A 16,149-nucleotide genomic window follows, 5' to 3' on the forward strand; every position below is an offset into this window, starting at 1 on the left:
AGTGTGGGACAGCGACAAGCCAGGGGTGGGAGGGACAGGAGGTGTCGGGGGCGCAGGGTGGCAGCTCTGCAAGAGCTGTGGAAGCCATCTCTGAGCACCTGACTGCCTGTGCTGCTACCTTGACTTCATGTTGTGGGGTGGGACGCCACCATGATTTTCTTTTCCTCATTGACTGGTGAACCAGAGTGTGTAAGCTGGCACCAGGGAAGGCCAGAAGTTTGGTAGGAAGCCTGGTGGGAAGCCTCCAGTAGGCTTCTTTCCAACCAGGGGCTTCTAAGGTCAGCAAAGTGAACAGCAGACCCCATGCAACCAACAGCTCACAGCCTGAGTTTGGTGGCAGCCATTTTGTGTCCCTGGCCCCATTTGACATCTACATAGAAATAACAGTAATTCAGGCTTCGCATTGGATTTTAATACTATATGTAGGTTAGGTGTTTCAATAAACATTTTAGTGTAATATTTGAATTAACGGTGCTCTGTGTTGTGCTGTAACATCTGCTTTTAAGAAATGTTGCATACTGAAAACTATGCCACCTGTGAATTCATTCCATTACACCCAATTCTTTGATTCCATTCATCACTCGAACTTCTAAGTTTGTTTCAAGTACTTTTGGCATCCAGACTGTCCCACAGATTATGAGATCCCCCAGAACAGAGTTGGCTTTCCTTATTTGCCTGTATGGGGCCTGTAAAACTGGCCTCCAGTCCTGTTTTTTTGTTAATGATGCCAAACCTCATTTCCACTTGTAGGGCTGCATTAAATATTAAATAAGGATAGCTAAGGTCCAACTCCCAAATGCCATTTAAAAAAAAAATTTCAAAACACCATTCCAGAAAGCTGTCATTGAAGTAGGTACTGGTTGCGCTTTATTTACAAAATCCAGAGATTTGTACACAGCAATCTACAGGACAGCATAGGGCTGGTATCAGGAGGGTAAAGGACACGCTCAGCAGGAATTGAAGATGCCAGCAAGGAGTCACCTCAGTTCCGCAGGGAACTTGCTTCCTTTTGGCTGAGGAAGCCACCAGACCCCTCCAGGAAGAAAAGGAAGAAAAGCAGCAGCAATAGCCAACCCAGGCTGATGTTGCAATTTTTGTTATCACTGAGGCACGGGAACACAAGTGGTTTGTGAAGGAAGAAAGAGGAGACCAGCAGTGTTTCGGCACGTCTCTAGGGGCCATCCTGCCTGGTTCTTTACTTCCAGCGCCCACCAACCTTCCCCTTGGCTCCTGCCTTCTTGCTGCTACAATACAAAATGAAAGAAAAACATGTCAGTGTGAAAGAATTGGTCCACTGTGACCACTACTCATTTCTGACTCTCATCTTAGCATCAAGCTTTTACTTTTCACATGTTGGGCACATCCATTATAGAGCACATCCTGAGAAAAACATTGCAGATGTTGTAGAAAGAGGTTCCACCTCAGGCTCTTAGCGAAAGGCTAGGATGTGCATTCCTGAAAGGTGGACCCTTCCAGATTCCTGCATTAATAGGACACAAGTCTGTGTGATCTCAAAACTAAGTGACAAACCTATCCAAGCACAGATTTGATGTTTCCGGAATTCAAATTTGCTCTGATCTGGATTTTAGGATTTAGATCTGTTTCTGGAGAAAACTTCCTCCTCATCAGAGAGCTTTAGTCAAGTCCCCTAGATGCCCTAGTCAAAAAAGTGGATGTGGGGACAAAACGCTGAACAGTAATTTATATACAACTAAGAACTGCTTTGCTCTAGCACAGCCAGAGTGACTACTTCCTTGCGTCATGAGAGCAAGAGTCACCAAAACTGTGCGGACTTTTTAGGTCACCCCTCACATCAGTATTCCCATCCTGCTTATAGCATGTGTGGGAGCAGTCCAGCTATAGTCCCCACGCAAAGCAAACTTTCTCCAAACAGTATCTTCTTGCACACAGAAGGGCAATCCTGCATGCAAGCCACTTACCTTCTGTCTGAGAAACTGGCACGCCTGGAGCCAGAGAGGGGCCAGGCGTGAAGTTAGTCAGGTTAGATTCTGAACTGGCTCCCATAGGTAAAACCTTGGCACAGCACACCACCAAACCCTTCCATCTCACACATAGGATGAAGAGGCTGCTTCTTGAACAAAAGCGCATGCAAACTGCGGGCATGTCTTTGACACAGAAGAGCATGGGGTTGGGGGGACAGGCATGACATGTTGGGGCCTTGCCATCAACAAGGAGGCCTGCTTTGGAACCACTGATTCCTCCAGAGAGCAGAGAAAGATGACGAAGACACATCTGGGGAGGTTTTTGTAGTGCTGCCCCATTTGTTCAAGAGCACTAGCCGTGTTTATGCGAGGATGTAACACAGTGACACAGACGTACACATAGTGGATACTTTACCTTTTGACCAAGTTAGACTTGATCTATTTGAAAAATTGACCCTTTGCATTAGAGATGGTCGAATGTTTTCTGCTTATTTAAAATTCACCTCAGTGTCCCTTTTTGGCAGACTTCCCACAAGTTCGAAATCCAGTAGAGGAACTGTATAGCTCCTCAAACGAAGGCAGAGTCCTTTTATCTCCACAAACGCCTGTGATGTTTGATGTTATGCCTAACCTTTAGAATGTGCTTAAGGAGACTTAATAACAGTGTGAAGCAAAAGGATCGCTTGATCCTTGTATAACACATCAGCAGACGTTGCTTTGGAATGCTACAGTCTGTTTTGGATAGAAATGCAAATACGCAGAAATCTCATGAGCTGCGGGCTTCCCAGTGCAACCTTTTCAAATGTTCTCCTATTGCACTAAGACTGCGCCATGTCTTTAGGGGGAACAAATATGCATTAATGGTACAGCTTGTTGTGGGTGGTGTGGCAGTGCCCCTCAAAAGCGCAGCAACACCCATACAAACCATGACACCACCCAAGTTCACTGCAAAGATGTGGAATAGTAAAAGATATAAGACTTGGAAAAAAACCTAATTAAATAGAAGTCATATGGAGAAGGAAAGTGGGAGAAGAGAGATGAGTGAAAAGAACTCACAACATGATGTTAGTCTTGTTACACACCATTCTCAGCAACCACTTGTTTACCCTTCATAAACAAGGGTTGTCTCCCCTTGTGTTTTCAAAGCACCTCAGTCAGGTGTTTGAAAACCCCAGCAATTAGCAGATGGAGATTTTGCAGACATGGTGTGAAGAAACACAATTTTTCTTTACTAGCTGTTATGTTCACTTCATTTTCCCCTTCATTTTCTCAACATGAGGCAGGATGGGAGTTACCCTTCTATCTTTAGCCTCATTTCATTGCAGCAAGAAAATGTTGGTGTTGAGGCTGAAGTGACTACTTTGAACACTGAGAAGATATCCCCAGCCAGGAGCTAGGAGGGGATATGGGTACTTACTGTTTCTGAGCCTGATCAATCCGGTTCCTGAGGGTGACAATCTGAAAACAACATACATGACCAGGGTTTTTAGAGATAAAGAAACCTTGTTCTCTCACTGAGAGAAGAGTTTTACCTGCTGAAGAGCTGGAAACAGGTGCCTGCGATAGGAATTTATACTTCCTTTGAAATAAAAGCTCACCCTTGCCTGAAGGAGAAAAATGTTGCTCCTTGGCAATAAATCTTCGAACTAATTTCACATTTCAAGGGAAAGATGAGCTAGAATTTTATAACCCTTATTAGTAGAATCCCAATCCATATGAATTAATTTATTGTGAACTCACATGTCAAACTGCAGACAAGTGAACTCAAATGACTCTCACCTTGGCCAGCTGGAAAGCTGTTGGATGGCCTCATCTCCCCATATGCATTGACCTCATCTTACTTTTCCCCTACTACACATTAGGAAAAGTGTAAGCTTAAAGAGCTTCGGTGGACTTTGGATGGGGACCTCAAGAATGCAGGTCACACATTTTGCCAGAGTGCCTTTGTTGGCTGTCAGAGCAGGAGGTGAGGAGCTTGCAGCAGTCACCATCTTCCTAGCCACTCATCTAATAAGAGAGGAAGACTTTTAAAGGGGCTGAAGATGGCAATATTCAAGGAGAGCTTCAGCAACCACAGAGGAAAAGGTTGGAGTGGGGGCTCTGAACATCTTCTCAAGCTCTGGTGGTGACTTCCAGCCACTATGCTCCTGACAAGATGAAGCAAAGATGTGGCTTACCATGGATAAACTGTAGCTTTCAACCTGAAGCATGGAAAAGCAAACACCTACCTTTCACTGCGTATTGTGGCCTGACTTAGCATCTCCATCCTGACCCATAGCCCTGGACTCCCTCCTGAAATCCCAGGACTTCCAGATAGCAGACAAGCCCCGAAGAAGTAGGGTTCTTTTTCCCTTCACCTTCTTGTTTGTATCCAAGTGAAGGCTCTACCTAGGTTCTACCTAATTTTCCTTGGGTGAGAAAATGCACTTGCCAGAACGTATGCTTTGCTTCTGCTGTTGTTGTAATTCAAAATTCTCCACTGCCTCTGCATGTCCGAGAACTGATGACCCAACATTTCAATATTTTAAGTGGCATTTGACATTCCCCACATGCGAAATGAGAAAAAAAAAGTCATACACCCAGGCTGGCCCAACAGTCGGTATTTCCTATCTCATGTCTTTCCATGGCAAACAGAAACGAGAGACTGAAACATTAGCAGGAACAAGACAACACAAGAAGGAAAGATCAGCAGATCGGTTGCTTTTGTACTTACTCATGGAAGTTTTATCTGCTGCAGCAGTTTTAAATTGTTTATTGCAACTCAGTATTTTTTCCAGGTGTGGAGGAGAACCAGCTGTGTCTTCAGCTTGACCCAGAGACTTAAGACTTACCTTCACTGACAACCTTGCCATAGTGACCATAACACACTCTTCAAGGAAGCACCAAAGAGCAGCAGACACTAAAGCTGAAGAACAGCTCCATTCCTGCGTGTCCCAATTCCTTCCTTTGTCTCTCCCTTGTGTCCTTGCTTGTCTCCTTCATTCCCTTTGCTGCTTGCACTTACCTTTCCCCTCACTTTCCTTTCCTGCTGTCATCTCCCTTTGTTCTCCAATTTTTCTTCTCACATCTCAGCTGTGCATTTTCCTTCTACATTGCAATTCTTTGCACTTTGTGTCCTTGATTCTCTTCATCAGCCACCAATCTCTTTGTCTTTATAGAGGCCTCATGCCACAGCACGTATGTCTCCCCTGCCACTGCCTTAATTCCTGCTGTGCCTCATGTTATCCTTAAACTAGCCTTCTCCAGTATTTTAGGTCTGAGTTAGCATGTGGCCACAAGGTGGAGAATCTTCCACACCCCATATTATTCTTTTCTTGGAGCCCAAGATGCTACTTGTGCATCCCTAAGCTTCTGCATGTATCTCAGGTGCATCAGGGTGGCTCTCCTATGCAAATACAACTGGACATTTGGATAGAGAATTGTTTTCAGTGGTGGCCTGCGTGGGTTGCATTTCTTTACCTGCATCCCTGTTGGACCCTGACTCTTCTCCTAAATCACTTCATCTCTTTTCAAAGAACAGAAAGGGAGAGAAAAAGGAAGTGAAGGGAGACGTACAAGATTCATTTTCTCTTTTCCCTCTGCACTTTGAGCCAAGTGCCAGTTTCTCTCTGGCACCTGGCCTCTGACCATGCGGCAGGCTCATGCATTTGGTAGCCTTTGCTGCTGCTGTTACACAGGCAAGTTCATTGTACTTACAACTTGGAAAGCTCCTGCAGCCTGCAACGCATTGTTAAAATCTAAGAGAGATTGAGATAGTTACGTTGGTGTTGCTCATTCCCTGTCAGTGTGTCTGTGGGATTGGGAATTGAAAGGAGAGTAAGACGGAGAGAGATCCAGTAGGATTTCTCAGCCACTGGAACCTGGTGTAGAGGATTGCAGACTGTGACTGTGAAAGAAAGCCATCCACTTTGTGTTACCCTATGACAGTGCAGTCAGGTGCTCCTGTCTGGAGACAGGTTTCAGTAACTCCAGAGAGCTCAGTCCACAGGGAATCTGTCTGGGACAGGAATAAAACTTAAAACGTTCAAATGTGAAGTTGAAGATAGGTTTAAAAATATTACTTTGCAATGGAGATGAACGAATTGAGAGTGTGATTGATTTTTTTTTTTTTTTTTTTTGTAACACGGTTACCTACAGATAAACAAGAATGAGCAAGAAGTGTTTGAGTGGGTTCATTTTCCATAAGGATTGGCTTTCTATGAAGGACTGAAAGCCTTGAGAGTGGTCTATACAATTTCAGCCTAAAACGTGAAATCCAGACCAAGTACATTAGGGGAACTGTAGTTCCAGGTGCCTTCTGCTTAAATATTCCAAAAGGTGCGCTTGAGAACCAAATCTTATTGCCATTGCATGGCTTTTGCCAGAACAATCTCAGAGATTCTTACATTTTGGACCTAGTGCCACTAGAAAAATGGCTTTTTAACTCACCTCATATTTTTTCCTCTTGATCTGCTCTGTAAAGTCATACTTTTCAGTCTCCAGCTGGTATAACCAGTCCCACAGTTCCTTAGCCTTGTCCCTGTGTGTTTATGGGGAGAAGGCAATAGGAGAAACACATCACATCCTGTATTTTCTAGTTTTCATGTCACTTTTTGCATTTTATTCAGTGCAGTTCACATGTTATCCTGCAAACCTCTTCTGTCCTCTGAAAGCTACTGACCTCTGAAAGCTAGTCAAGGGCACGTTTCTCACCTTCTCACCTGAGAACCTTTTAGCCTTGCACTCTTGCGTGTACCACACACTAATGTATTTCTGACAGATTTAATTTTCCCCCTAATTCTTAATGAAAGGAAGAGTCCAGGGGAATTAGATGAGAAGGAATAAAGGCTGAATGCCCCAGAGATGAGCAGAGCAGCTGCCATTGTGTAATCTCATCCATTCCAGGGACAAGGTGAGCCAGCCTGGTCCTTCAGTCACATGTAAACTCCAGGGTGTAGAGTCCAGGCTGTCATCTGAAGACTGCTCTGCACCAGATCACTTGGCCCCCAAGCCTTCAGCCTCAGTGGATACCCGTACCAGTACCTTAGCAGCTCTAACTCACCATGGGAATGCTGTTGTAATACAGATCCCAGTCTGAGGGTTTGTTCAGCTATCTCAGAGCTGGGTTTAGAGTTTGTACCTAGTCCAGTAGATGGCTTCTCTTAATTAGAAGGAGAGGCTAATGGAGCTATACCAACAGCATGGCTAGATGGCTACCAAGCCATTTCAATAATACCCCATCCCATTTCCCTCTGTTCTCCAGATCAAGGAAAGGCAGAACTTAATGTTGTCGCTTGATGAATTTCAAGGAAGGCCCCCTCCTCTCCCTCGTTCTTTCACTAGAGAAAACACCAGGACAGTAAGAGCAAATTTCAGTGGATTACATTACAGTGAGTGCGTTTAGGCATGTTACCTCAGCTTGTCTTCATTCAGGTGATCGATGTTCAAGGGCTTGCGCCTCTCAGCCAGGACCTTCTTCTTCGTCTCTCTAGCTGTTTGCTTCTTCCCTCTCTTCTGGTCAGCCTGTTCTCAGAACATAATTAATGTCAGACTGCATTCAGGCTGAATGAAGTAAATTCAATGATGGAGAATATAAGACAAGCCACTAGGGATCCAGAAGAAGGAAAGTCAAGCTTTTTTCTTGACTTGTAAGACAGTCCCCTGTCAACACGGTGGTTTAGCGCTTTCATATTTCTTCCACTGATCCATGCTTTTTACCTTTGCCAGATAGCTGCTGTATGTGGCACCCATGGAGGACAGAGCCTTCTTCTTCTTGAGATCATCCTCAGCCTTTCTCTTGGCATCTTCCTCCTCTCTGCGTGCCTTTTCCTCCTGTGGAGTGCAGCACACAGAAGCACGTTACTCGAGGGGAGACCCACAGCTCCTCCAGCAACCAGAGTCACAGCAGGGAACGTGATCGGATAAGGTGTTGAGGGGAACTGGCAACTCCCATGTCCCACCCTTGCTTTAAGAGGGTGGTCATTTCTTCTCTGAGATGCAGATCTCAGCATCAGATCTCCTCCAGTGTGATGCTGAGACAAAGAGACAAACACAAAGACACTTACCGCAAGCCTCGCCTGACGCTCCTTCTCCTTCTCAGCCCGGATTCTCTGTTGCTCTGCTCTTTCAGCTCTGCGCTTCTCCTGCAAGAAGTGGTGACAGAGGCATGGAGCCATCACTGTGGCTTCATCTACCTCCCATATTACCCCACCAGCACCGAGAGTTTTGGTATGCAGGGAGTGAGCCACTTGCTCCCCTGCCAGGACATGGAGGATGGGGCTAACCTGCAATTCCCAGCTGTAAAACTGGGCAGAGAGAGGGGGCAGAGGTGGGAAGAAACCATTTAGGGATGGCATGAACTATCATTTCTATGCATGACAACTCAGTTTTCTACCGAAGTGACTGGATGAATGGATTCAACTTCTCATCCAGATCTCTCAGTCTAGCACAGTGAACAAGCAGTACAAGAACTCACAATTCTCTCCTTGAGGGCAACCAGCTCTTCCTCTTCCTTTCTCCTGGCTTCAAAGTGGCTGTCGATCAAGGCCTGCAGTTCAATCAGATCTTTGTTCTGCCTTTTCTTTTGGATGTCCTAGAAGAACAGGAGAAAGCTTTAGGCAAGCCCATATTGCTCCGGGACTGTGCCCTGGAGACTCCCAGCACCCCACCTTCATGCACAGAAACAAAGGCAGGAAGTGTCTGTGGTTATCCATGGATTAGCTTAAGTGGCTCTTGGTGCAGGTCAGAGACAGAGACTCATCCAAGTGACAGTCAGGAGACCAGCAGGGAGCAGGATCCACATCTTCTATTTCCCTACACTGAATTTTATCCCTGGCTTTGCTTAGCTGCCTCCTCTTTGTAGGTACAGAGCTCAGCTTGAGGGCTGGGATATGAATCTTACTGAGAAAACATCCCTGCATTTTGGGTACAACAGACATTTCTGCGGAGACTTTTGACACCAGAAGTTCTTCATTTTTCTATCAGCTTCCTATAAAATCATTTGGATCTCTGTTTATTGTTAACTTTTGTTGTCATTTCAGGTAGAGTTTCTCAGCAACAGCTAAGCATAGACCTGCTTTATTTCAATCTTCCCTGTAAGTCTCAAACCATTTACAGTAGTGGGACAGGGGATATGAGAGCTCCTAAAACTCTTTCTCTGTTTTTCATGTGTTAGCTTCAAAGATTTGAGGAGGGAAAAATAAATAAATAAATAAATAAATAGTATTTTAGCTTGATCCTATTAACAAATATATCCAGAGGGCTTCAGGAAGCAGAGGGTAGCCTTTCACTGAAAACAGGCAGCAAAGCAGCCATCTTTCTGTCCTTGGCTTTGTCCTCAGCTATGTCTAATACAGGAGGAGTTATGTGGGTTTCCACATGTGTATGACAGGTATGGACAGACAAACACAAACAGCCTCAGGAATACTTACATCAAAATCTACTTTCTCACCCTCGGGTATTTTAGGAGCAGTTAGTCTGCAGAGAGACAAGGAAAAAAAAAAAAAAGAATTTTCTTGTTAAAAAGTAGTCAGCTTTTTAAAGAGCAGGTTCTGAACTGATCTGCCCTTGGGAATGATGCTGACAAGGAGAAATGTTAATGGAGATGCAGAGGTGTGAATCAGCAAGTCAACTGAAAACTACTCCAGAAAGCACTAGGGACCTGTGAACTTCATGGAAGGTTGTGCAGGACGGGGAGATGTCCCTAAAAACCCTTTCCATTCCCAAAATCTGTGGTCATTCCCTACCACACAGGTACATGGTGGCCCCCAAGGCTGTCGGTGCAGTGCTGCATGCTTAGTTCTGGGCATTTAGGGCAGTGGGAAAGGAAGGTCCTTAGGAAACCTCCGTTAAGCTCTAGCCAGCCCTGCCCAACATTTGCCATCCTTCCTGTTGTCCACAGCCCTGGATGGATGGGCAGCTTCCCAGCCATGGGCTCTCACAAAGAATTTACTGCAGAGCCACCTCCTTTCCATACAAAGCTGTGAGACTTGGACAATTTCATCAACTCCATCAGGAATTGATCTTAAGACCCTGGCCAGTAACTACTGCTAAGGCATCCTCTGGCAGGAGCAGACAGCCTGGAAAGGCATGCAGGAATGCCTGGATGTTGCACGAGGGAGGGTTGCACAAAGGTTAATGGCCATTTGCCTAACAGAAACTGTACGTGCTTCTGCTAGATCTGATAAAAACGATCCCAGGGTTCTGAAACCCCCTGCCTTTCATACTTACTTTATTCTGGGCTTCTCCTCTGTATTTGGAAGCATGGAGCAAAACAGGAAGGGAAAAAGAGGGAGAACAGTTAGAACAACAGAGCTCATGCCAGCTGCTAAAGTAAAAGGAGGGAAGGGAAATTCAATCTTAGGGGAAACATCCCAAAGAAACTGGTTAAATCGCACATACTTCCAAAAGAAACACACACACTCACACAACCCTTTCTGCTAGGAGAGAATGTCTTTTTTACCCTTAAAACAGAATTAGGCAGAAAAGAATCAAGAGATTGTATAAAAATCCCAAACGTAGCATCTGGTAGGCAATGGTTTCATGTAAATGCTGAATTATTTTTCTCAAACCGTCCTGACCAAAGCTCCAAGGAGGACAGCTGGGCTGGAGGGTGGAAGAAAACATTGCCTTTTTCAATCAGCACTTCCCTCGCTGAAGTTAACCTGAATTCAGAGTGGCGTCAACGATAAATAGGTTTGGCTTAAGTGCCTCACTTGGGGGCCAGGAGGGAAAAAGCCTGATGCCACACATTTTCTCTATGCCCACTGGCTCGTAAGATAGCTTAGGGCACGTAACCCTGAGATATCTTGGTGCCACAGGGAGGATGTTTCTTCTGTACGGTGTGGTGGCCCTCAAACCCAGCCTGCCAAGACAGTCCTCTCTTAGTGAGCATCCTCTCCTGCTGAGGTACATGTCAAATTCCTGTAAATGTTAATCGTGATGCTCTCCGCATCTCCAGGAAAGGTATAATGGCCTGGTAGGAAGGCTAAACCATCACGGGCTGCCAGCTCTGGGCCCGGCGGCAGTCAGAGGTGTCCCCCTGCCACAAGTGACCTTTCCCTGGCTCTCAGAAATGTGCTGCCCTATGAGCTACTTGCTTAACATTTGTGCTTGCGATCAGTCCCCCTCCCTGCTCTGCTTTTTGAACTTCAGCTGTTAGCCCCAGTGTAATGCCGCTAAGTTCAGCACTGTCGGTCTCACAAACAGAAGTGAATTAAACCTACGTGTTTATTCTGGCCCCGTCTCACAGGGACTCAGGTCGACTTTCATAACCACACGCTACATTTGAACTTTCAGAGATGCTGGATTTTGCTGTACAAGACTCTCCCTGTGTTGGTTCAGTGGGAGGAACTGAAATAAAAAGCTCACAGCCTATTGAATCTGGTAAAAACAGGCAGCTTAGTAAAGGAAAATTAAAACCAGCCTCCCTCAGGAGCGGCTGCATGAGCCTGGTTATCCATATCATGATACAGAATGCTATTAGATTTTTTCAAGTGCTTATTTGCATCCATCTATTTTGGGACTGATGGAGGAAATTGGGAATAGCGAGTGGAACAGAGTAGAATAAAATAAAATCAAATATTATAAGGGAATAAACAGAAAAACTGGAACTGAAAAATATTTAGGGGAGATGCTTGCAAGGATGTTGGATAATCAAAACTGGAGGAGATGACTGGAAATAGGCAACTGGAATAATTAAGAGAAAAGATGGGAGAGTTGAATAAAAGAGATCAGAAACCAAGCTTTCCTTTGTCTCACACTTTCCCATATCAATTTCAGTAATGAAATTTTGGAAGTAGACACTTTCCTCATTTACTGCAAGACCACTGCCTACCAAAACATATCTCAGCTGAGGCCTCTAAATGCCAAAGCAATGCTAATAAAATAAACAGCAAGTAATTAGAAAAGTGTTTTAGAGCACTCATATAAAGGAAACCATGAATCGCTCCTGAAGAAAAATACTATTAGGCAAAAATGCACTTCTATATTTCTCTGGTTATTTTTTTAATTGTTTTGCTTTTCAAAATAACCAGTGAGCTTCTTAAAATATAAGTTGAATTGTTTTGTTTTAGATCTGGAAAGAGGAAAAGTAGTCACGATTAACCAGTCTACCAGGGATGTTATTCACACAGGATTCCCTTCCCTCACGCCATACCCAGATAATTTTCAGAAACACTCCTGTTTAACATAAAGCTGTCAATTAGTAACACTTCACAGAGAGAAAAAGAACACAGGAAATGACGGATTTTGTTTGTTGACCTTGGCTGCCAGGATTGACACCTGTCTGTCAATGACTGGGTGAAGTTGGCTTCAGCCGCTAACAAATCAGCATTTTACACATAATTAAACCAACAAACAATTGCCAAAATAAAATTAAGATTAGTTAGTTTTCTTGAGAAAAAGAAATTGTAGCTATGATATTTACAGGTACCTCCAGAAAACCAGAAAAGAGGATAACAAAGAAACAGAAGCATTTATTAAAAAAAAAGGAAGAGTAATAAACCTGTCCTTTGCAGTGCATGATCCAGCATGGTCCATACTGTATGCACCAAAAGGAGCCCAGGGATGTGATTTGTTTTGAGATGCCCCATCTTTCAAGACACTTAGTCAAGGAACTGGGCCAAAATTTGTTGACGCATAGGAATTGTTGTAGCAAATTCCTGCTCCTGTTGGTGGATTTTGACTGATATTCTGCGCATTCTGCCCATGAAGCATGGGGCTGTGACAAAATCCCCACATACAACTCTGCCAAAACAAGGCAAGAACCACTGGAAATCCAAGTTCACTGACATGGCAATTAGAAAGAGTCTCTTAGTTTCTGGTTTCCGAAAGGGTTGGCTCCTGGAGAACACACACCACCAAAAATATACCCACTTCTCCTGCCCAGTCTGTGAGACATTCCCGCAAATGCTCCCCTTTCTGTGAATCCATCTGACCTGCCTTTGCTTCATCCAGAAATCCCTAAACACCCTCCTCCTCCATCCCACGTCTGACAAGCAGCTTCTCTAACTCACAGTCTGTCCTTGAAAATCAATACACTATTGAAAAAAATAAAAGGAAAGAAAGAGAAAAACCAGAGAAAGAAAGAGAGGGAAAGATCCCATTCTGAAGTGAAAATTGCATCAGGGTCTCTGAAAGGTCCTCAGAGGATTTCCCTAAAACTGAAAAAGAAAACAAACAAAAAAAAAAAAAGCCTGAAAATACAGAAAAAGCAAGGTAGTTTCAAGGGGTGTTGGGCTTTGTCTTTGGAAACAGCTGGCCAGGTGTTCTAGGGGTTGGGGTCATCTGAACACAACTGAGCTACCTCAAAGCCTTCAAAGTCCATGAGAGCTTTCTATACCTTGAAAATGATTTTGGATTTGGCCCAGGGACAGTAATTTATCTGCCCACACACCGGAGCAAAACTGACCCCATGTACATTTAGATTCGGTCCTTCCACAAGTCTTGTTCCCACCCATGTGTTCCAGGGCCTATTTGACCCAGTGTTGAAGAGCACACTCTTTTAAGCAAAATGTAAAAATTACGACACATCAGTCTGAATAAATTTATTCAGATGCTCCATGTTAAGCCCAATTTTAAGTGCATGACTGGAGCAGAAGTTTAAATATCTGCAAATTCAAGCCTGGAGAGCATGACTTTCCAGGCTGGGTGGGAAAGGCATGTCCACACAGTGCCCAGCTTCTGTTTTTAATCATGCCTCTGGGATTTGAGAGACTTTCCTGGTTATTTGGATAGGGACATTTTGCTAATGAAAGGTATGATACAACAGGATCTATCTACAAAAAAAGAAGAACAAGCTTCTAGAGCTGGGTTTTCACAATCTGCCCTCCTAGTGGGGATGTGTAGGCTTCTCAACATGACAGGGATCCCCCCGGGAGTGACTGGATATACACAGTGAGCGATTCTTTGCGGCAGAGATGTTTTGGCCCAGTTCCTGAGTTTAAAATGAGGTGAGGAGCAAAAACAAACAAACGAAGAAAAAGAGTGAGATGTTAGAAAGATGACTCTGTTGTCCTACAACAACACCGAGCTACCATCGTAGTATCCGCCTTCTTCATCAGCTGTAGGTTGAAGGATGAAAGCAAAAGAAAAGAAGCACAGTAGTCAATACACAACCAGAGCTGTTGTCCTGAGAGCAACTGTCCTTACTCCCTCCCCGCTACGCTGGGAACCTGGGGCTCTCTGGAGATGGGATAATGGGGAGGAACATAAAGAGAAGGGTGTCTAGCTCCTTACAACAGCAACACAACAATATGAAGGAGTGATAAGAGGCAGTACATTTGCCAGCTGTGAAGTTTTAGCTGGAAACGAGTGGACTTAAAACAGTGTCACATCCTGATACAAAAATGCCAGATCATGAACTATCAAAATCATGAAATTTGGGTAGGTCCAGAGCTGAATTACAGGTCTACCAGTTTGCAGCACGTAAAGGTGTGTCCTATAATTTACACCATCCCACATTGCCCAGCACACATGGGCATATCAAGTTATAAGCCAAACTCAGCTTTGTACCTGACAAAAGTTTTGATTTTCTAGCTGATTCTGCAGTTTGCAGTTCTGATCACTAAAGTCATCCTGTAAGGAGTCAATAGCAGGTTTTATGAGAACATGATAAAAATTAACCATCCTTCCGAAGACTTTCCTGAACGTCTGCTATGAAAGCTGCAGCTTTAGTTATGTGGAACTAAGGACAAAGCAATAGATGCAGATTCAGCCTCATAACCAAACCCCAAACTGTCTGGACTTGTGTATCCAAAGAGCAAAACTCTCATGTGCATGGGAACAAAGCATTCAGGTCCCTAGGCCATCAGCTAGGGACTCTCACTTCTCTCTCTTTGTCGCTCACTTCTGTCTGTCCACAACAACAAACTACGTCAGCCCTTTCTGAAAACAGCCTAGAACACACAACAGAAGGAGTTCTGAGCCCTTCTCAACCACACGTTGTGGGCTGTTATCTAGTCAGGACCACCATATATCCCAAGGGACGTACTGACCCACAAGCTTCAAACAACAAAAAGCCTGAGGGCACTGCAGTGAGGCTGAGACCTGCAGCATCTGCAGTGCCCTGCCTGTTTCATGAAGCTCCCGTGCATTTTGGAGGTTTGATTTGGCTAGCAGACAACCCTTTTCTCCATGTTCACCCAAAGCCGTCCAGAGAGGCCATTTCCCTCCCGTGCTATCTGTGCTCTTGAAAAAGGTCGGTGTTTTTAACATGGGTTCCCCAGCACTGAAAGAGAAGAAGGGTGAGGGTCTTTAGAGGCACCACGTACCTTCTTCAGGGGCTTCTTCTGCAGGTGTCGAGGTGTGAGCAGCGATGGAAAGACAGGAGATAGGAAGAAGAAGAAAAAAGAACAGATATTTAAAGCTCTTGGAAGCCTGAGGAAGAGACCAGGGAATGCGTGAAGGGGGGGAAAAATAAAGGAATTAGTGAATTAAGGCAAGGAGAAGAGGTATCTGGAGAGGCTGTAGGGAGTTAAAGGTGCTGTAAGGTTAAAGTAGTAGTAAGCATGGAGATTAAAGGAGAAGAGGGCTGCAATTGATCATTGTGGTTAATATTTGTTTCTCTTGTTTTGTTCTCTTCTACCAACCCAGGACTCCTGTTCAACACGCGCACACTCATGTTGCAACTACACGCAGTAAATCAGAAGTCATATCACATACCTGGCTCATGAACTTCAGGTGTGAAGTGTCATGGAACAAGGTGCGATGGAAAATAAGAGAATGAGAACGAGAAACCTGTTATTTCACACAGCAAGAGAGCTTTCGAGCCAAAGGGGAGGAGGGGTAGAGAGGAAAAAGGGAGAGGGGAACGAGGTTGAGAAGTAAACCTGAGATGAAATAAATCGATTACATTTGAAACAGCATATAAACAGAAGTCACAGGGTGGGATTGGAATTCAGTCGGGTGAAACAGGCAGCTTCATGATAATAGTGCAATGGTTAAATAAATAAATAAATACATAAAACAGCTTAGGAGCATTATATGCATAAAGCACAACTTGGCAGCACAATGTGCCAAGGTCTACCTCGATTTGAAATATGCACATGAACATCGTCAGCACTCTCAAAGCATTGGATCCATCCTTTACTACAGCAGCATTCCAGCCATTTGAGATAAACGTGATGTGGTCTGGAAACCTCCTGAAATACCTGCTGTAACTCAGCAGCAGCAGCAGCTAACTTCTAGAGAAGCTCGGTTCTCTTTTCTGGATCTATGGCTCGTGGCA

The 16,149-nt window shown here is 44.4% G+C and overlaps 1 protein-coding gene across 3 annotated transcripts in view; it reads right to left on the reverse strand.

The window, feature by feature from the left end:
• Nucleotides 1-844: 844 nt before the first annotated feature.
• The window catches only part of TNNT3 (troponin T3, fast skeletal type), a 30,636-nt gene continuing 15,331 nt past the window's right edge, over nucleotides 845-16,149 (reverse strand). For 2 of the 3 annotated variants that reach the window (XM_083838547.1, XM_083838548.1), the window contains 8 exons: nucleotides 9,353-9,398; nucleotides 8,398-8,514; nucleotides 7,988-8,065; nucleotides 7,641-7,754; nucleotides 7,336-7,445; nucleotides 6,372-6,462; nucleotides 3,361-3,401; nucleotides 845-1,244 (listed from right to left, as the gene is read on the reverse strand). In XM_083838547.1, the coding sequence (XP_083694673.1) occupies nucleotides 1,196-1,244; nucleotides 3,361-3,401; nucleotides 6,372-6,462; nucleotides 7,336-7,445; nucleotides 7,641-7,754; nucleotides 7,988-8,065; nucleotides 8,398-8,514; nucleotides 9,353-9,398 (646 nt within the window). In that variant the 3' untranslated portion in view covers nucleotides 845-1,195. Of the gene's footprint in view, nucleotides 1,245-3,360; nucleotides 3,402-6,371; nucleotides 6,463-7,335; nucleotides 7,446-7,640; nucleotides 7,755-7,987; nucleotides 8,066-8,397; nucleotides 8,515-9,352; nucleotides 9,399-10,151; nucleotides 10,171-15,193; nucleotides 15,212-16,149 lie in introns of all 3 variants that reach the window. The other variant, XM_083838546.1, reaches the window with a different exon arrangement.

The sequence above is a fragment of the Anser anser genome, assembly GCF_964211835.1.
Source record: "Anser anser genome assembly, chromosome: 5".
Lineage (NCBI taxonomy): Eukaryota > Metazoa > Chordata > Aves > Anseriformes > Anatidae > Anser > Anser anser.